The 20,633-nt window shown below is 41.8% G+C and overlaps 2 protein-coding genes across 8 annotated transcripts in view; both read left to right on the top strand.

Annotated features, from left to right (window-relative positions):
* The first annotated feature begins 794 nt into the window (after window positions 1–794).
* On the top strand, window positions 795–8,471 carry zcchc10 (zinc finger, CCHC domain containing 10). The gene is made up of 4 exons (XM_056442993.1): window positions 795–1,688; window positions 2,551–2,712; window positions 4,036–4,077; window positions 7,720–8,471. The coding sequence occupies exons 1-4, from the start codon at window positions 1,648–1,650 to the stop codon at window positions 7,958–7,960; spliced, it is 486 nt and encodes a 161-aa protein (XP_056298968.1). The 5' UTR covers window positions 795–1,647; the 3' UTR covers window positions 7,961–8,471.
* A 912-nt stretch (window positions 8,472–9,383) lies between these two features.
* aff4 (AF4/FMR2 family, member 4) overlaps window positions 9,384–20,633 on the top strand; it is a 32,642-nt gene continuing 21,392 nt past the window's right edge. For 3 of the 7 annotated variants that reach the window (XM_056442851.1, XM_056442892.1, XM_056442842.1), the window contains exon 1: window positions 19,162–19,262. In XM_056442851.1, the coding sequence (XP_056298826.1) occupies window positions 19,246–19,262 (17 nt within the window). In that variant the 5' untranslated portion in view covers window positions 19,162–19,245. Of the gene's footprint in view, window positions 9,640–18,915; window positions 19,263–20,633 lie in introns of those variants that run through there. The other 4 variants (XM_056442866.1, XM_056442860.1, XM_056442828.1 and 1 more) reach the window with 3 other exon arrangements.

The following is a 20,633-nucleotide window of genomic DNA, read 5'->3' as shown; positions in this document are numbered from 1 at the left end:
TTATCCTAACTTGTACATTCTATCTTTACATTCAATAAACCAAATTGTGAAGGATATACAACATTTATATAGCTTGTTATTCCCTTTTGTTAATCACACAAACAATAACATGTTTTATTGGTGGGAGTATAATAGATACTGTTTAAAAACCCATGAAATAGAAATGAGAGATGGTTATATGTACATCTCACAAAAATGAAATATTGATAAGTGTAATGACTACGTTGGTGACACTGATAACCAAATACTCAACCTCAGCAACTGTGTAAAATATTTAGAAGATATGGACATAAAATTAAACATAAAAAGTCAAATACAAAAAAACGGTGTATAGTCCATTGTATTAATATACTCATAGTATATTTCTGGGATTATTTGAAAATCCAGGTTTTTTTCTTTTCTGTTCAGGTAAATTAATATTAGACAGCATATGTAAATTCACAGCCATTACAGCTATTGAAATGTATATAGTTCACTCATTTTTGACTCGACAAAATTAAATGTTAAGTGAAATATTCTTTGCTTGCATTACTCTGTTTGTATGTGTTTGTATTGTAACGTCTCGGACGTTATGGACTGATGACACGGAGACGGGACGACGTTATGACTCCTTCTTTATTGGGCATCCACCGACAGCGTGCTTCTCTCAGCTCAGCAGCTCCAACGTCAACAACCACAGTTTTCCGTCAACCAACCTTAACTTCCCTTTTCCCAACAGGTTAACCCCGCCTCCCCTCTACTCCGCCAATCACAGGCCCGCCCCCTCGACCAGCATGCACGGTGCCACACTGCTTGACAGCCACTTCACAGGGTCGCTACCATTATGTACCATTTCTATGTAAACTTCATATGCCAGGCCAAACACCCACGAACCGTCCTCTTTGTTTACCTTTTTTTAAGTCTCTGACTTCCACTGCTAACCATGTATTATTACCTAAATCTAAGATTGAGGCATTTTATTTTAGAGTTGTGGGTGTAGGTGGTGAATGAGAATATCTAATTTGGAGTAGGCCTACAAGCTATTATAATAAATTTAACACGACACAATAATAACAAAGACATATGTTTGTGATACATCTATGGATATGGATTTGAGTGAATATTTCACAATTCTAAAAAAAAAATCAGGCTTTGTCCATGAACTACCTAAATTATGTGGCATCTGATTTTGCATTGATGGATATGGGAGAGGGAGGTTGGACGAGATTGAAAACACAAGGTAAGAATCAAATAAAATACTCATACTGAACGAACCCGGGAAAAATACTAAATATGAAAATTATTTTCCTACTGTATTATATTAAATCCACATGAGTATTCTCAAGTTTTTCCCAAAACAAAAATGGCGTGGAGAAGAGCGTCACCACTTTCATCTGTGCTCGCTCAGCCGTCTGAATCGGTCCACCGCCGCTCCGTGAGGTCACTGAGCCGGTCAAGGAAGAGTTGAGCACTTAATCCCCCGGAAAACTTCACGCGGGTCTTCTTTACCCACCAACCCCGATCCATAAACTGCCCCGAAGCGACGCACTACATCCTAACTACCGGAGGGGGCGCGGTCATTTTACAGGAGGGGAAAAACAGACTTCGACAGAACACCGGAAATAGGTTATTCTCGATACCAACGAAGAAGAAAAAGTAAACTGCAACATGGCGACTCCCATGCACAGGATAATAGCTAGGCGGCAAGCGTGAGTATACTTTAGATTAGCTGTTAAAATGCATACTTTCCGTCGTCGTGTGAACGGTGTGCTCTTTATAACACACATAGTACTGAGTTTTCCGAGCTTCGTGTGAGATAAAGGAGGTAAAACACGAAGCTGGCGAGGCTTAATGTAGCATAAATGCGCCACGGTCTTTCTTCCCAATAGATCGTTTTAATTAAGCCGTCGGACGGTTTTTGGTGCTCAAACATGTTTTTGTTTTTTCTTCGAACTCGTAACTGATATGTTTATGTCAACTAATAACCGCGAATAGTTCGGCTTATTCTGGATATAGTGTTATTATATATGTCGGGTAACGCTACCAGTCCGTTGAGTTAGGTAGCTCACGCTAACGGGTGTTTCGCGTAATGTGGAAACCCCATCAGGATAATATTGGTTTATATAGGCATATAGATTTATAACATCAGTTATAGTATAACAAACCACATGCTTGATGCTCATATCATTCCCGCGCTGGAAGAATAGCGTGTAATGTAACGTTAGTTAAACACATTGAATCCTGTTGATTTAAAATGTCTTGAGTTGATTCGACCATTTTTACAGTATAACTTTATTCATTGGATTTATTTGATTTTTAAATTTCGTAGCCAGGTCAAAATTAGTCAGATGTTCAAGCAAAACAGAGAAAAATAATGTAATTATTGACAGATAATGTTCTCTGTTATTTATCTATCAGAAGATGTGAAAACACAGACTGTCGAAACATCTTCAGGATCCAACCCTCCAAGTAGTTATCGGCAAATGAAGAACACTTGACTACCGACAAGGAATGCAGCGTCTAACCTCATTCAGATGTTTTACAATTATTATTTCATTTTATTAAATACAGGGAGGCAAACAAACAAAATGTGCGTTGCCAGAAGTGTCTGGAGATCGGACACTGGACCTACGAATGCACGGGGAAGAGGAAATATGTGCACAGACCGTCGAGGACAGTTGAGATGAAGAAGAAACTCAAGGAGAATGAAAAGAAACTCCTCAGCCTCACCGGGTAAGACGCCTCCACCACAAAGCAGGCGGTTAACTAGCAGCGTTCAGATCATAACTGGAGTTTATTGGATTGGATCGATTGTCATTGCACAGAGTGCAACAACATGTATTCTCTGCATTTAACCCATCTGTAGTTATTAAGGAGCAGTGGGCTGCAGTGATGCGCCCGGGAAGCAACTGGGGGTTCAGTGCCTTGCTCAAGGACACTTCGACGGGCAACTAATGGGGAGAGCGGGGATCGAACCGACAACCTTGGGGTTGCAGGACGACCCCCTGACCCCACTGAGCTGCAGCCGCCCCTTGTAGGGTGTACAGTTTCTGGCATTTGATGGTAGTTTTTTTTTTTTGGTTCGCTGAACTTTCTGGAACGAGGTTGGCGACGAGACTAAAATAATGTTCTTGCTTAGTCAGTCAGGGAATATGACTGATCAGAGGAACAGCGAAGATGACAGATTAAGGCGAGATATTGTCTTGTAAGGCGCTGTAAAGTGGAGCCGTACACTAAACAAGTCAGTCTGTCAGTCTGTAGCTTACATGGAGTCACTGTTGAAGAAGAAAAGCACATGCAAGGGAAAGGAGTCCACACTGTCGTGATGGACGAATGGCGCCGTGAGAATCTTTGAGGCTTTCCTTCTGAATTTGTGCCTAAAAATATTTGACGCTCTGGTGCTTAAAACGAAACCTGCGTGATATTATTCATTATTTGTATGGCATTAAATCCAGATGGTGTCGTTTAGGCCCAGTGTCACTGCAGGCTCGTGTCTTTTTTAACTTGACTGTAATATTGTATATGAATTGTGATGTGATAATGATATTCATTAAATTAGCCTTTTTTATTGCATTATTACTTGGTGTCATATGGAAATGTTATCATACTATGATAATGTATTTCTAGTGTACATCATCATATTTGTCAAGTATTCTCTTCTCATCCCACTGTCACAAAGTTTAGCTTCATGTTTCTGAAGCAGGAGTGACGCTTAAAGCTTCATACGCCGTCGGTCATGTCGTATTCCTGGTTTGACACGAGCTCTGACACAATGTAGTGAAACAAAACATACTGTGAATCTGTCCATGGTCAAAAAGTGACCCGTCAGCAGGGGATAATTATATGGATTTATATCGCCATCTAGTGGACATGTTAATACAGCCTCAGGGTTACTTACGAAGAATACTTCTATTTCTAACTGTTTCTTTTCATGATCAGATATGGCACTTTCTTTAAACAGGTCCTGCAAGACATATTTGTACTTTATCACTTGTAAATACAGACAATATAATTAAAATATGTCTCTGAAGTTTGTTGATTTTATTCTCTTTACAGACCAGGAAGTGAAGACCCCAATGAGAAGAGAAATAAAAAGAAGTAAGTACGATTCTGTATGTTTTTGCTTCACATAATACATGTTTAATGTGAAACGAGAGCGAGATGTGCACGTTTTATATGGAATATTCATAGAAATACTGGACCAACAGTTTTTGGCACCACAACAAATCTGCCAATAAAGAGCCGCCAAGATAACTCAAAAACAAAAGAAAGACATTAATAAGAAGGACAACAGATGGAGCAAAGAAGGAGCTGGAAGAACTCCAAAGCAGAGACCGTAGCATCTGTCCATCGGGCACCTTCAAGTCGTGCACTCCAATGTGATGGCGCTATGGGGTTACAGAATAGTTACGAACACTCGAGGTCTAATTTCTTGTTTATTTCACACAAAAATGTTGGATCTTTAACGTATTACAAAACCCCCATCCGAAAATTCCTTTTAAATTCCAGGTTCTAATGCAAAGAAATAGGAAATATAGCAAGAGGGTGAATACTTTTGCACATCGCTGCATACGTTTCGTTATGTTTTTGGTGATTGTGCATATCAGATTAAAATTCCATTTAGTCTCACCCATCTTGACATTGTCCTAATCCACTACCTATTGAAATAAAGCCTTTATTTACATGTTTATTAGTGAGTAAATGTTGTACTGTATTGTCATACAGAGTGTTACAAAGGTAACAAAATAAACAAGTAAGTTAAGACATGAAGAGGTTCGTTGCTATTTCAGGACGAATGTTAGTTTGGAAGCAACTAGATCAATGTTGTTTTGTTTGTTTTATTCTTGGAGAAGTTCCTCCATTTATCCAAGAGGCTCCCTGAGAGTTTGGGTCATTCACTCGTGTTAACAATACGGTCGAGAGGGTCCCATGTGGGAATTTCAGGATGACTCGGTGTGAGATTCTGAGACTCGTGGTCAGTGGTTTTTATGGAAGGTCGGAGACCTTTGCAATGTTGCTCTTCACCTCTGGATTCAAAGTCCAGGCTGTAGAATACGGGCTCAGATCAGTCTCAATAATTGTAAATGCACACAGAGAGACTCGGAAATGAAAACGCAAAGATTCACAAATGCGCACGGAACAATTCACAAAATATATTCGAATGCACGTGAATCAATTACAATTTATATAAATGTTGGTTTTTTAAAATCACCAATACATTTATGCATTTCTATGTAGATTTATGTATTTGTTTGTATTTATTTGTGGATTGCACTACAAACAAAAGCAGTGCGATCCACAAATAAATACATTTAAATCCACAAACAAATAGACAAATCCACATATAAATGCTTTAATATATTTGTGATTTTCTTTTACACTTATATAAATTGTAATTTATTTCCGTGTGCATTGGAATGTATTTGTGAATCGTTCTGCGTGCATTTTCCATTATGGAGACCGATCTGACCCCATATAGTAGAAGTCTATCTGAACACTGTTGACTGACCAGTGACACCACAGCGCCCTCTAGTGGAGACTATCGATGAGCCACTCCCGTTTGTTCAAAACTGCTGAAGCAGCTATCTTCTAGACCAGCAGTAAAACAATTCTGCTATTTTCTAATCCGACACTTTGAATCCCTCTTTTTTCTCACAACGCTACGTTTGTACAAAAAGGGAAATGTGTTTATAATCACATTAGAATATCGAATGTGTCGTTGAAAGATCTTTTTCACGGCGGATATTTTGACTTCTGGTTTTGACCCACCCACCGACCGTTGGCATGCGTCATCACCGGTGGAACGTTGGCATGTGGCTATTAACTATTTAAAAAATGTCACCATACCGGTATTAGTGTGTAATTTAGCAGGGGAATACAGCAACTAGCAACTCCACAGACAATTTGGCTCCATCATAAATGATGATGGTGGTGGTGTCATGTGCAATTTGTTTTGGAGTGGCAGGCCACGGTCGTCTGTTGGTGGGAGGCGCAGATGCAATCAGTCAGGAGATATCAGAGGCTCGTGTGAGGCATCGCATCTAGGGCTGCAACTAACGATTATTTTGATAATCGATTAATCGGTTGATTATTTTATCGATTAATCAATTAATCGGATAAAAAAACAAAAAAACTTTCATTTTCAACCCTTTATTCAAAACAGGGTCCGTACGGTCATGGAAAACCTGGAAAAGTCATGGAATTTTTAAAGGGCTATTAGCAGGCCTAGAAAAGTAATTGAAAAAAATAAAATCCCAAAATATTTGGAAAAGTAATGCAAATGTGTTTTATTCAAATGTTAATTTACACGGTATATATACGGTATGCTTTGGAATTCTCATTGTTAGTTTAAATACTACATCTTCTCACTTTGTCACGTATAGACAGTTTTCACAAAATGTTTAATCATGGAAATTTGGTTTAAAGTCATGGAAAGGTCCTGGAGATCCACTGGTCACCATGGTGATGAACCTGTTCACTGGTCAGCATGTGATGAACCTGTTCACTGGTCAGCATGTGATGAACCTGTTCACTGGTCACCATGGTGATGAACCGTCACAAACAGACTGACAGCTCTCCTCTCCTGAGCAGTGGTCCCCATGTGGCCCCGCCCCCTGAACAATATCAGAGACGCGTTACGATTTATTATTGTGTTCACCTGGCCCGCTGCCGTTGAGATTGCAGTGAGACGCGGAAAAAATGTGGAGTGGTGCTCATCGCAATAAAACATCTTTGATGGGACGTGTCGTGTCTCGGCCAATCAGCGTTCAGATGTCCACAGCGTTTGGGAAGTTAGGTTAGCTTGAATGTTAGTCCGCTACATCTGCTGCTGTCACGCTGCACGGTGTAGCGATACTAACAAAGTACCTGTACGTTAAAAACGTTGTGATTTAGCATATTTTTACTATCGATACTTTATTAAAAGAGCATCAGAGCGCACGCGCTGCTCCGCTCCGTTAAATGTCTGCACGCGCAGCGCTCAGAAGGCGAGTGGCGTCGTGGCTTATCTCCGTTGCCTTTCTCCGTGGGAAAATATTTTCCGCTGTCCGCCACGGAATAAATAACCACGTTTTCTACGTTATACTCTTGTGGAAATGCCACACACGTCGTGACATGTAGCGCCCTGGTGTCTGGGGTCATGACGTCACCCGGAGGCGCACTCCGCTCCGTGAATGTCTCCGACTCCGTGAATGACTTCCGCATCCAGCGCCACGTGAGCAGCAGCAGCCAATTAGATTCATCAACAGAGGATCAGCTCAGCGCTGATTGGCTCTCACAACGCAGCGTTCCGTCTCTCCGCTCCGCTCTTGTTTCTCCTGCGCCGCTCTGCGCTCAACTCAACTTTGTTTATACCCCGTGACTTATTGAGCGCCGTAATAATCGCGCGACACAACGAATCGAAAATGGAATTCGTTGCCAACTATTTTAATAATCGATTTTTATCGATTTTATCGATTCGTTGTTGCAGCCCTATTTCGCATCGACAACTATTTAGCATTTAAGGTGTCGCCTCTCCTTCCTCATAATAGACCCAAAAAAAGGAGAAAGCCCTGGTGGGTGGGACTCATCAAATGTACCTTTGGCGTAACTACACTGGTTTATCCACCACCCAAAGATAAAATATAGTATCTGTGTAGGAATCTCTCAGTTTGAGTAGCGAAACAGAACCAACACTTTGCAGATCCCTCGTTACGTCACAGTCGTGAATATCAACCGCCACGCTCTGCCTTTCGCTCTCAGGGCTAAAGACGGCAGCGACAGCAGCAGCGACTCGGACGGCTCCTCGAGCGACTCGTCGTCGGACAGCAGCGACTCCTCCAGCTCCTCTTCAGACGACAGCGACGGCAGCAGCGACAGCGACGACGACAGCTCCTCCTCGTCTTCCTCCTCGTCTTCCTCCTCGTCCTCGGATAGTTCGGACTCGGGAAGCAACAGCGCTTCAGACCAAGGACCTCCAAAGAAGAAGAAAAAGAAGAAATGAATAAATATTTTTTGCATTAAGTGGGTGTTCTTGTTGTTTGTTACCCTGAGTAGATTTTAGCTGTCCACTTATTTTTTGTTCCTCTTTGTTGGATCTGATTGGACGCTTTAGGGCTGTAACACTGCTCTGAAAGTTTGAGCAAATTAATGAAAAGATTATTTTTGAGTTGATCGTGCCAAATTCTCTTTTCAAAACCATTTTTTAAAAATATTTTATTTTAATGTGATATTTTCTCACGTTTGTAGGTCTACTGACGATATGCATTTTAATTATCTGAAGAAACTAATGTGCTTATTCATGTTGAATTTGTGATTTTTGTATTAAAGTATATTTTTAGTCGGACTTAAAAGTGTGCTGCTCACAACTTACGTAACACAACGCTGTAACCGCGACTCAAAAGACCGCTGAGACCTATTAAAGAATAAGGAAGAAAGGTTTGTTACATTTTACATTAGTTTGAAATTTCAATTGCTTGTTTTACTGGAACAATAAACTTGGCTTTTGTTTTGTTTTTAAGGCTCTTGTAAATTGTAATAGGTTGTATTTTGCTAAAGAGAATATGAGTTTAGAATAAAATGGTAATACATTGACTTATTGACAAATTTACCACACAATCTGACTACAGTACCCTGGATGATGATGATGAATTTGGGTGTGGCAGACAGCCTAGTTATCAAAAGACACACGTGCATTTTGAGTAACTTAAAGTTCTCTGAAGACATTTTCAATGGGCTGAAATGGCAGGAAATTATATTTCTAAATGTGGTTGATCAAACAACTTATTTTTTTTAAAGAATATTTTATGTATTTGTTATTAAATAAATGTAATCATAAGTATCTAACATAGAATAATATAATCAATGAACTTTACAAATGAGTTGTTTATGGCATAATAGGCACACAAAGTTAAACCCATGAAATAGATGAGAAGTCCATGTACAAGTATCTAATTTAGTTTACTTTACTTTTGTATGAGCCAAAAGAGACATGTGACTATCTAAATTTATATTGTATATTTAAAAATAGGAGAACAATGACTCCATGATTTCCGTCTTGACCGTCAAGTCGGTGGCACAATCGTGTACAACCTGTGCGTCACATAAATGATGCATTCACAACGTCGGAATTTCCGAAATCAGCGGATTTGCTGTTACAGTGAAACTACACAGTTCCAAATATATAATAGCTCTTTTAAATTCGTATCAACTACATTTGACTTATAGGCGGCTTTTTTTAATTTCGGAGTTGACTGTATGTATGCCGTTCTCAAAAAATAATTTATCTAAAATTGTTAAAAAAAACTTCCCGTGCCCGTGTTTACTCGGTTCTGTGGTCGTTCTAGATATTTCCCACGGTGCGTGAAGGCAGCGCCGCTAGCTGCCATCCATGCATCCAGTCCTGTCTGTGGTACCTGCTCGGCTACTTAACTTAGCAGCCTTACCTATCAGTCACTTATGTTTATGGAATAATACAATGAACGACAGGCAAAATGAATTTATTTAGTTTTCTCCTCGATGCGAAGCTGCGTTTCAAGGAAAAGATGGACACTGACCCTTCGGTCCTAGTGTTTTAGCTGTTATAGCGTTTTGCTGAGTCCATTTTGCGTGTAACTGGAAAAGACAAAGAGAAAAGAGCTTTCCAATAGCTAGAATGGTTTGGGCCTAAAAAGAAGACAAGAGGTAAGGATTGCGAATATCACAAAAGACTGGCGGTTGGTTATCGGCTATCCTCGGTGGTTATCTGACATTTTGGGAGACTGTTAATTTAGATTTCTGTAGGAAAATTCAATGGTTTCACAGCTAGCTAGCTAGCTAGCCGCTAGCCTCCAGACGTTATGCTAAGAGAAAAATATGCAGGTAGTCTCGTAGGTGGCGTGTTAGCTTCCTGCTAAACGGACAACACACACACTGTGGCTACTTTTTGTTGTTCTTTCTAGTTTTTAATTACGATGAAACGGTTATTGTTAAAATGGCGACATCGCTAAATGTTACTTTTTTTTAAATTTCGTGCGGTGGCTTCCGAGAAAAGTGAGAAGGAGATTGTGGCGATAGTGTTTTTGTTGGTGTGGTTGTTGCCTAACGGGTCGTGACGTCTCATGTTTGTTTTACTGTTAGTTGACAGAACGTAATGTTTCAAATATTGGTGTTTATTATTATTTTTTTACATCGTTTGTTGAGAGTGAGCGGCTCAACAGGAGCTGGTCCATCGGCCTCGATGAAACTGTTTCTCCAAGTGAACTCGGATACCAGATGAACTCTCAAAAGCTTGACAATTAAAATGTCGAGAAACAACTTATTTACTTCACTAGCTTCCCCCTCCTGAAACGGGACAAGCTCAACTAATCCCGAGGAACATAACAATCCTCTTCTACCTTTTCTTTTTTCTTCCTCTCAGTGACGAGCGAAAACTTTACTGTTTGTTGTCTTGTTGTCCTCCGCACATTGTTTATTTACTACAGCGCATTGCTGGTGTCAGGCCCTTTGCTCCACATTGCAATCACTCCAAAAAACAGAAAAGACTGTTGGACGTGAACGCAACATTACAGTTTATGGCTTTTTTTTGTTGGTCTTAGCAAAAGGGGACAGCTGATATGCTTTTTCTAGGAAGCCATTTTACGTGCCTCCAGTTGGGGGAAGGGCCAGAAAATGCATCATAAGTCCACAGTTCAGTCAGTAAGTAACAATTGGCAACACCAGGGCTCCATGTCTGTGTTTAGCAGGCCACCAGAGACTTGTTTATCTCGGTTGACACATCATGGGGGAGAGAGAGAGGGGGGGGGAGGCCTCTCAGGTCCTGAACTTATGTCTGGCAGGTAGCTGTGAGCTAGCACATCTGTAGCCAGGTGTTGGTGGATCCAGGTTTAGTTATGTGTGCGGCTGTTCATGAAGTGTACTTTCAATTCAGTTTATTTTGTATAGCCCGATATTACAAATTTACCTCAAAGGGCTTTGCGATCTGTAAATCCCAGGACCTCGCATCGGATCAGGAACAACTTGCGTGGAAGTGTTAGTCTGAGTGTTTTATTTTAGCAGCTATCTTACGATCTACTCCTGTGTTTATCAGGATACAAAAGCAGCATGCGGAGCATCTTACAGCACGAGGAAAGTGTGTAATATGAGGGCAACATATGAGAAACGTTATTTGAAACTGATACTCATGCGACACAAAATCTACATTAACATTTGAGAATGTTTGCCATGATATTTAATGACAAGAGGCGGTTCGGATAAATCATGTTTAAAGGGCTCAATTAATCGCTCCCCCTCACCCTTTCTTTTTTTAAATGAAAATTGATAACAGATGAGTTGGAAGTCTTTGAACTGTAGTTTTTATGTCGGGTAAGCCGGGAGGCAGGCTTTTTTTTTTTTTTAGATTCATCGGCCTAAAAAAGTTCAAATCGTCGTGGTTAAATTCCGTGAATGTGAATAAAAAAGCAGTCCGTAAACCAGTAAATGTGGTCGGCGAGGGATAACCATTTCTATTCGCTCATCTCGTGCTCGCTGTGAAATCCTCTTCACTTCCTGTTTAGGTTTTGCTCCGGCGTCAGTGTAACTGTTTCCTCCGTCGCCGAGCACACGCTCGCCGGAGATGTTCCGCCGACTTGTTTGTCCAGACGGAGGAGCGAGTGCGTGTTTCTTTGGGCGCACGTTGCTCGAGTCGTACGGTGTGGTTTCCCCCCCGGCTGGATATTTTGGAAAATGAGCAAATACCTCCAGACGACGTAGAATAAGAACTTGCACAAGATGGTTGGGCTTCCCCCTCAGAACAAAGCGCCTCTCTTTCAGTTTCCATGCCACCTTTCATCTCTTTGATTATTTCCCAGTACGAGTAGAGAGGCAACTCGTGGCCGTCGTCCGGTTCATTCATCGCGCGGATGCTTCTCCTTCGGTGAAGCCGGCCAACTGTTAGAGCTGATCGTGTCTTCGGCGAAGGCCTGCGAGTTTATAATCGAATCTTATCTCTTTCAAGAGACGCTTGTGAAAAGCAGGTTGTTTTGAAGGCTTGTCCAGGGAGTCTGCTCGTTTAGTTTATATAATCCAAAATCTAATCAGATATCAGCAGCTCTTTTTTTATCCCTCGGTACTGTTGCTCATGCAGCAGAAAAATGTGCTGCTCACCGTCCTGACCTCATGCATCTGTTCTTCAGCTTTTGTTCTCGAGGATGTGAGTTAAGCTCTCGCGTGGCTCGCCGTATCGTCCAGCGGAGGCGAAGCTCATTAAGGACGTTTTAATTTGACAGATCTGGGAAACCTCTGCTCTGTTGGACGCTGTCCTCTAATATCGGTCGGAACATTATAGCCTCGGTGTGAGACGAGGGTAATGTAATACCTCTAATAAAGGGGCGTACGCATTATAATGTCACAGCAGGGAAAGGCATAAACGTTTAAAATCACACTCACAGGGTTCGTACGCTCATGGAAAACCTGGGAAAGTCATAGAATTTTAAAATGTTAATTTCCAGACCTGGAAAAGTCATGAAAAAAATTAAATCGCTAAAGTTTTGGGAAATTCATGGAAATTTTTTATAATCACATGTTCATTTACGTCGAGTTTGAAACAATAAATATGTTTTAGAAAGAAAGACGCTCAAAATATAAGCCGGCGTACGCTCTCATACTGGCGGCGCAATTTTTTTTTTTCCCGTTGCAAGTAAACGCACCGTAACTGGAAAGTTCGCTGGTCATTTGTTTCATTTAAGGTCGACCGTATGCTTTGGAATTCACTAAATGTTCTCACTTTTTCATGTATAAACTGAGATTTCAGTTTAGTCGTGGAAATTTGGTTAAAAGTCCTGGAAATCCGTCGGTTAAAAATGTGTCAGAGCCCTGCACTTGGATCCAGAAGAGCATCGTAAGAAGTACAGCTAGTATTAGCCGAGGCGATAGAAACCAATATTGCTAATTCAATTCAATTCAGTTTATTTGTATAGTCCAATTTCACAAATTACAAATTTGTCTCGGAGTGCTTTACAATCTGTACACAGAGACATCCCTGCCCCAAAACCTCACATCGGACCAGGAAAAACTCCCAAATAACCCTTCAGGGGGAAAAAAGGGAAGAATCATCTCCGCATGTTTGTCCACCGCTCGTATCGAAACACATATGTCAGTGTGCGTGACGGTTTATTTCGAGGTTCAGAGTAGTAAGCTCTCGGTTAGCATGTTTCTATCTGTAGGCGGGCAGATATCCCAGTGTCAAATTTAGCCCAGACTTCTCCCTGAGGAGCCGGATTGGAACACGGCACACGACCCGGTGCAGACATCTGTGACTCCTGTGGCACCGTGTGGTTTAATATGAACACGAGGAAGAAGAGAGAAACGTACACTTTCATTGATCCCCGTGGGGAAAGACGTCTCTGCATTTGACCCATCTTTAGTCATGAAGCTGCAGGGAGCAACTGGGGTTTCAGTGTCTTGCTCAAGGGCACTTGCTCAAGGGCACTTCAACAAGTGCGGGGATCGAACCGGACGACCCCTCATCCCCATGAGCCAAAATATTGATGGTCATATTTCACATAGGTGCTTGAAGCTTTCCCATTCAACGGGACGAGTAATGGAGCTTTAAATATCAGGGTGTTTCATGTTGGCGTCAGGCAGACATTTCTAGTTTCAGGCTAAAAGAAGATGATTAAAGTTCAGGGTTGGTCTGTTTGACCGAGGCGGGGGCTTCTTGGCGTTGCATGTGTGAGCGACGCATCCAAAGTATATTGTTTGTTTGTTTGTGTATTTTATTCAGTCAATCAAATCAAATACAAAACAATATTATTCTATATAATAAACAAAAGAGAAAGACTGAAAAGGTAAAGGTAGAAGCAAAAAATGCTTATAAATTCCTATCCTAAATTGAAATCAAAATAAATCAGAAAATTAATATAAAATAAAGAAGAAAACAACAAACAAAATAAAAAACAAAATATATTTATATATACTACCACATACATCTTCCATATAAATCCGTTTTAATTACATTTATAACTCAAGAATTGTTTTATAAATAATTCCCTTGAAAACCAAAAGTTAGTGAAACCATTCTTACATCCATTTCAACATTATTCCATAATTGGACTCCGACAACAGAAATACATCTTCTTTTAATCCCTTTTTTAGCCTTTTGTACCGTGAGTTTATGTACATCTCTCAAATCATATTTACACTCATGTATTGAAAATAAACTTTGTTATATATATATATATATTAAACACGCGCAAACAAAAGCTTTTTTCATACAGTTGATTCGTACTGCCGTTTAATCAAGAAGAAAAGTGAGGAACAAAATCCAGACCGTTGTTGCATCGCGCCTAAAAGCTTCTTTAGAGATATCCTATATGTGATTTATCATGTTTAATCCCATTTAAATGATCTCTGTTGTTTAAAGGCTCAGGGAGTTTGGTCTGAGCGTGCTTACTTCCTGTAATTACCTTCGCATTGAAAATGCGGAAGGTTATGTTTTGATCTCCGTGTATTTATTTATTTATGTGTAAGTGTTATTCGCATAATTCAAAAAGTATTAAACCGAATCGCATGAAATTTGGTGGGATGATTGTGTATTATCTGGGGACCATTTGATTACATGTTGGGATTGATCGGGTCAAAGGTCAAGGTCATGAAAAGGTCAAAATCTTCTTTTTAACATAGCGCGGTCAATTTCTATCCAATTGGCAACTAATGCCAACATGTTCATAATTCAATGCCCAATCTTGTGATATGCGAAGGTATGCGCTCTACCGAGTGCCCGTTCTAGTTCATGAATGGGTGAAGAGGGTCCAGCACACGATGCGTACGCCTCTTGACTGTCTTGGTTTTGAGCGTCGAGGAGCTTCGATGACGCAGCTTCCAAGGTTTCCACCGTCGTGGAGGGTTGTGCGTCACGTTTCACAAACGGCGCCCAGAGCGACGTGCTCTCTGTGGAAAAACTGCAACCCGCAGCGTTTTCTAACTGAGCTCGTCGGATGTCTTTTTTAAATTTCAAAATCCATATGAACTTTCTACTCTGTGCTATTTACTTAACCACGGAGCATCACGATGGGTCACGAGGCAAGACGAGCACACTTTAGTGATGGAAATGAATATGAATTGGGGGGGGGGGGGGACAACAAGCTAGTACATATTTGGTGTGGGCCTGAAAGCTTGGGAAAGCTGCTCCTCCAGTATATTTTTCTCAGTTTGATTTTATGATCTTGGCTCGGAGGCGTCGCCGGCCTCGAAGCTCATTGTGCACATTTGGATCTTATCATCCGAGTGTCGTGTTCATTGTTAATAATAGTCCTGAGTTAAGAGCTTTGCTGGATGTTAAATATATAAAAAAATGCTCCTGAATTAATCTATTATTAATTATTTGTTGAACTGCAGAGAGGGCTCTTATTGGTCAACGCTCCCGGCTCCCACCGACTCCCACTAAGCCGCCCGCTGTGGAGGCATTCCAGTTCAGATGCCTCCAACCTGCCTGAATGAAAAGGATAAAGCCTGTTAGGGGACATGCCAATCAGGACCGGGTCTCGTTTTGATGTGTTGATTAAAACTAATCGGAGGCCACGTGGACATATGGAATGGCTTTTTACTGAAGCGGGAACGAAAATGAATCTGAATACAAGACCTACACCGAATCCCTCAAATATCATCAGCTAAAGACTCCTAACTTTAAAAGGAAGACAGACAATAAGGCAAATTAATTACCCCATGTGTGTGGAAACGTCTTGGCGCTCGCTCCCTGCTGTCCGCAGCCTGCTGGTGCTTCCCGAGGAGAGGGATGATGTCATAACGGTGCTGATTTTAAAGTCGTTGTGTTCCCAGATATTTGTTTTTTGGGGATGTTTTCTGATGTTTATATGAAGCCGGTTTGCAGCGTTTGAATGGAGGCTCCCTCTGGAATGCCGCTGTCAGCAGGTTAGCTTCAAAAGCACCACGGGGGGCTCTGAATGTCCATCTGTACACGGGAGTGGGAACTTGTTGTTGATGCGTAAAAAAACCTCTTTGTAAACAGTTTGAATGAATGAGGCAATCTGTTAATGACAGATGACAGTTTTAGAGAGAGAGGGGGGGGGTGCTTTTATCAACATTAATGACAAAATGTACACACAAATTATGAAAATTGGGCCCATTTGTGGCGTCAGTATTTTTTGCACTACGTTTAGTTTCGTGGTATCACTTCACATTTTAGGTGCTCAGTTATTTTTCGGCGTGACATTTGTTTATAGATTAAATCAACCGCGGGTAATGGCCCGCTTCTATTTATACAGATAAACGGCACAAATAATTGATATGCTGAAAATAACTGAGCGCTGCATGAACTTAAAAACAGAAGGAAATGTGATTTCCACTATTATTTACTTTAAAAAGATACAGAGACGTGATGATGGCGCGGGGCGATTCTTGGCGCGGTGCAATTGTCACGTTTCCGTTGACGTCTTTGATGAGATTTTTGACGTAATCCCTGAAGTGACGCGGTAATTAAATCGCGCGTCATAAAAGTTATAAAATTATCCCCAAAAAAAGTAATTCACGCCCGTTCCCTAACGTGGAATCAGTGAAAACAAAAGGATGTCTTGGGGAATTTTAGATATTATTTGAGTACATTATAGCAAGGAAGATGAGAATATAGAACGTGGAAGACTTAAAATAATGTTAATACTACACATGGGCTTTTTTAGAAGGGGTTAAAGGGTGGCGGGGGCTTTGGCGAGTCTCTTTGACATTGTTTTTATTTGGTCAAGGGGGAATCTCAGGCTGGGAAGAAGAGGAAGACACCCCTTCTTCCAGGACTGATGTATATTTACACAACTGAACTTATAATATTGGAAAAACAGAATCACAATTTTCCAGGATTTTACTTTCATGCACATTTTGAAAGATATTTGACGATAAATCTGAACTTTTGGAAGCGTCTGCCGAGTGGATGTCTCTCATGTACCGATCGGACGTCTGGACAGGATTACGTGAGAAGCTTTCAGCAGCTGCTGCACGTCTTCCCCAAGAGGACGGGAGAAATACTGTGTGTGTGTCTCTGCATTTGTGTGTGTGCGTCTCTGCATTTGTGTGTGTGTGTCTCTGCATTTGTGTGTGTGTCTCTGCATTTGTGTGTGTGTGTGTCTCTGCATTTGTGTGTGTGTCTCTGCATTTGTGTGTGTGTGTGTCTCTGCATTTGTGTGAGTCTGTGTGTGTGTGTCTCTGCATTTGTGTGTCTCTGCATTTGTGTGAGTCTGTGTGTGTGTGTCTCTGCATTTGTGTGTGTGTCTCTGCATTTGTGTGTGTGTCTCTGCATTTGTGTGAGTCTGTGTCTGTGTGTGTGTGTCTCTCTGCATGTGTGTGTGTGTCTCTACATTTGTGTGTGTGTGAGTCTGTGTGTGTGTCTCTGCATTTGTGTGTGTCTGCATTTGTGTGTGTGTGTCTCTGCATTTGTGTGTGTGTGTGTGTGTCTCTGCATTTGTGTGTGTGAGTCTGTGTGTGTGTCTCTCTGCATGTGTGTGTGTGTGTGTCTCTACATTTGTGTGTGTGTGAGTCTGTGTGTGTGTCTGCATTTGTGTGTGTGTGTCTCTGCATTTGTGTGTGTCTGCATTTGTGTGTGTGTCTCTACATTTGTGTGTGTGTGTCTGCATTTGTGTGTGTCTCTGCATTTGTGTGTGTGTGTGTCTCTGCATTTGTGTGTGTGTCTCTACATTTTTGTGTGTGTCTCTGCATTTGTGTGTGTGTGTGTCTCTGCATTTGTGTGTGTGAGAGTCTCTGTGTGTCTGCATTTGTGTGTGTCTGCATTTGTGTGTGTGTGTGTGTGTCTCTACATTTGTGTGTGTCTGCATTTGTGTGTGTGTGTGTCTCTACATTTGTGTGTGTGTGTGTGTCTCTGCATTTGTGTGTGTGTGAGAGTCTGTGTGTGTGTGTCTCTCTGCATGTGTGTGTGTGTCTCTGCATTTGTTTGTGTCTCTGCATTTGTGTGTGTGTGAGTCTGTGTGTGTGTCTCTGCATTTGTGTGTGTGTCTCTGCATTTGTGTGTGTGTGTGAAACCTGCAGAGACTCAACAAGTAAATTGGCCTGATGTTTGTGTCCTAGTTTTAAAAACATCCCAGCGGCATGTGATAACACATTTATCAGGATGTCATCATGTCGAGCTGACGAAAATGTCTCCCGTTTGTTACAACCCGGTGCCGGAAACCACGCGCTGTCCCTTTAAGGGCCCGCGAGGGTGCTTTGCCCTGTGCTCTGGCCCAGTGGGGGAGGGAGGGAGCTTGTTGACGGGAAGACGGGCCCCGATTGGCCGGGCCTTCTCCGAGGGCAGTGACATCACGCGGAGGAGAGGCCCTGTGGTGTAAAATAACATCTCCTTTTATGGGACGAGGTGGATCGTTCCATTCTCGGAGAGAGGTGAGGTTCTGTTCCCCTCTCGCTGCTCCCTTTAAAAAAAAGAAGTCTTCTTTCTCCCTGTGAAATGTCTTCCTGGCTGTTTGATAAAGTCTGTCCTCAACCAAGCTTGTTTATCTCTCCAGTGTTAATCCTGCCTTTGTGTTTTACTCTTGAGTTTGAATGTGTATTAAACTGCTGTTAGACTCCCCCCCTCTCTCTATTCTTTGATCTAATTCCAATATGTCTAATTGGGCCGACCCATCTTTCTTTCGAGATGCATAACGATGTTTCCAGCAGTCTTTACAGACTCCTCTTCCCTGCTCTGCCCTCTGAGTGCCTCCTTTACATAAACCCCCAATGCTCAATTTACTGTGATTAAAAGATGGCAGTTAGCATTTAACACAAGTGGCTCCTGGACCGTCTCACCCTCCTGTGGACGGGACGCATGCCAGAATCTCTCTTTAGTCTCTAAACATTTACACACTCCCCCCCCCAGCCTCTTTTCACCTCTTGTTCTCTCCACACAACCTCCAAAACACTACACACACAAACACAAAAGCTGCAGCTCCCCTTTCGGTTTCACCTACCGTGCGATTCCCTCCTCTCCCTCCCCCCCCGCCGTTTGCCGACGTGGTATCACCCGCGAACGAGCAGTCCCCTCCCCTCTCGGCTCTCCAAGTCAGATTTGTCACCACTCCAAGGAAATGCACTGTACCTTTTCGAGTCGAGTGAAAGAAACTGTAGTTGCACTCTTCCAGCTGGACGCCCACAGACACAATCAAAAGAAAGGAAAGAAGGAAAGAAGGAAGGAAGGAAGGGGTCCAGGTTGTTTTCACTGGAGGAGGTTGGCGGAGAGATTTAGGCTGACGAGTTATAACGACAATACTTCTGAATCCTTGGGAGATCCTTTGAATCCTCCTCCCTCCTCCTTCCAATGTCTCAGTGGTCGGGGCCATGGCCTCTCAGTCAGGGTAAGCGACGCGCGGCTATCGGCCGCTTGACACGTTTCTCCTGCCGTCTGGAAAGAATAAAGCACGTAACTTCATTCTCACCACGTCGTACGAGCCGATGCTAAAATGTTTTTTGTTGTTCTTCGCGAAAATGGCGGTCTCTCAGAATCAGTCTTTTTTTAAAATTCATGGTGCTCAGACGGGCATCAGTTCTTCCCCTTTTTAAAAAGTATTTTCTGGATTGCGTAGACGTTATGCTGCGAGTGAGAGAGAAACAAGCTGATTAATTTAGGTTCAGACTGACCTGCCTTTTCAACTCAGACTTTGACCTTTTCAGCCTGGCGCACCGTTGAATGATGACTATGAACACACATGGCCACTCGTATGAATACATCTGACTTTAAACTCGTGTTGTGTAAGAGGAAAAGCTCCGTCATCGCGTAGTCACGCTCGGGATCGCCCACCTTTACTACGCTGGCATCCGATCAGCTCCGGAGGGTTTGGGCCTCGGCTGAAGCCTTTGGGCCTTGAGCCAGAACCAGGGCTCCTTTATGACTGGTGCCTCTTACGGTTTGCTATTAAAACACCTCAAATACGTATTTAATTGCCTGCCCTGGGTATTTCTCCGACTGGGCTTGATATTTGATGAGTGCCATATCCCAGAAGGCCACAGGTTAAATGGCAGCTGGATTTTCTTTGGGTTGAGTTCTGGTGCAGCGGATCATAAAACACGGTTTGGATCAGCATAAAAGGAGAAATGTAACTTTTAGAGATCAATGACTCCTAATGGCTGTTCATTGATTATCCGTATTGTCAGATGTTGATTTATTAGCTGGTCTACAACGCTCCGAACTATTTAGTTTTTTGTTTTGCCACCATCACAAACTGCTCTGAGGTCAGTGCAAACCATACACACTTATCAATAGGATCCTTTTTTACTTTGAAGGTAATTAATAGTGGTTTCTTTTCCTCATTAAATCACCCAATTCAAATGATAGGAAGAAAATAAAAGTAGTTTTCAGGTATTGTAAATGTGTCATAATTCATCTCTATTTATGTAATTGTGAAAAGCTTCTTCTATTAAAAAAAACATGATTTTTTTTTCAATTCCCTCGTGAATGAAAGACGTAAATCCACATTTTAGAGTTCTTGTTTGGAAGAATTTTACATGTAAACTCGTCAGGATGTCGTCCAATTCTCATTTCACTGAACGGAGCCTGAACGCATCACGATGTGACCGTCCGAACCTTCGTACGTTGCCACGGTTACCAGCGCTCTTGAGCACAAATTGGTTGTTTACATGCTCGATATCGGAGGTCGGGGGGAATAGAAAACCATAAATTCAAAGGGCACCATGTGTTGGTGTTCCGCCATCCTGTGTGATTATGCTAA

This window comes from Pseudoliparis swirei, chromosome 3 (assembly GCF_029220125.1).
Source record: "Pseudoliparis swirei isolate HS2019 ecotype Mariana Trench chromosome 3, NWPU_hadal_v1, whole genome shotgun sequence".
NCBI classification, from domain to species: domain Eukaryota; kingdom Metazoa; phylum Chordata; class Actinopteri; order Perciformes; family Liparidae; genus Pseudoliparis; species Pseudoliparis swirei.
This window is presented reverse-complemented; position numbering and strand designations above follow the sequence as displayed.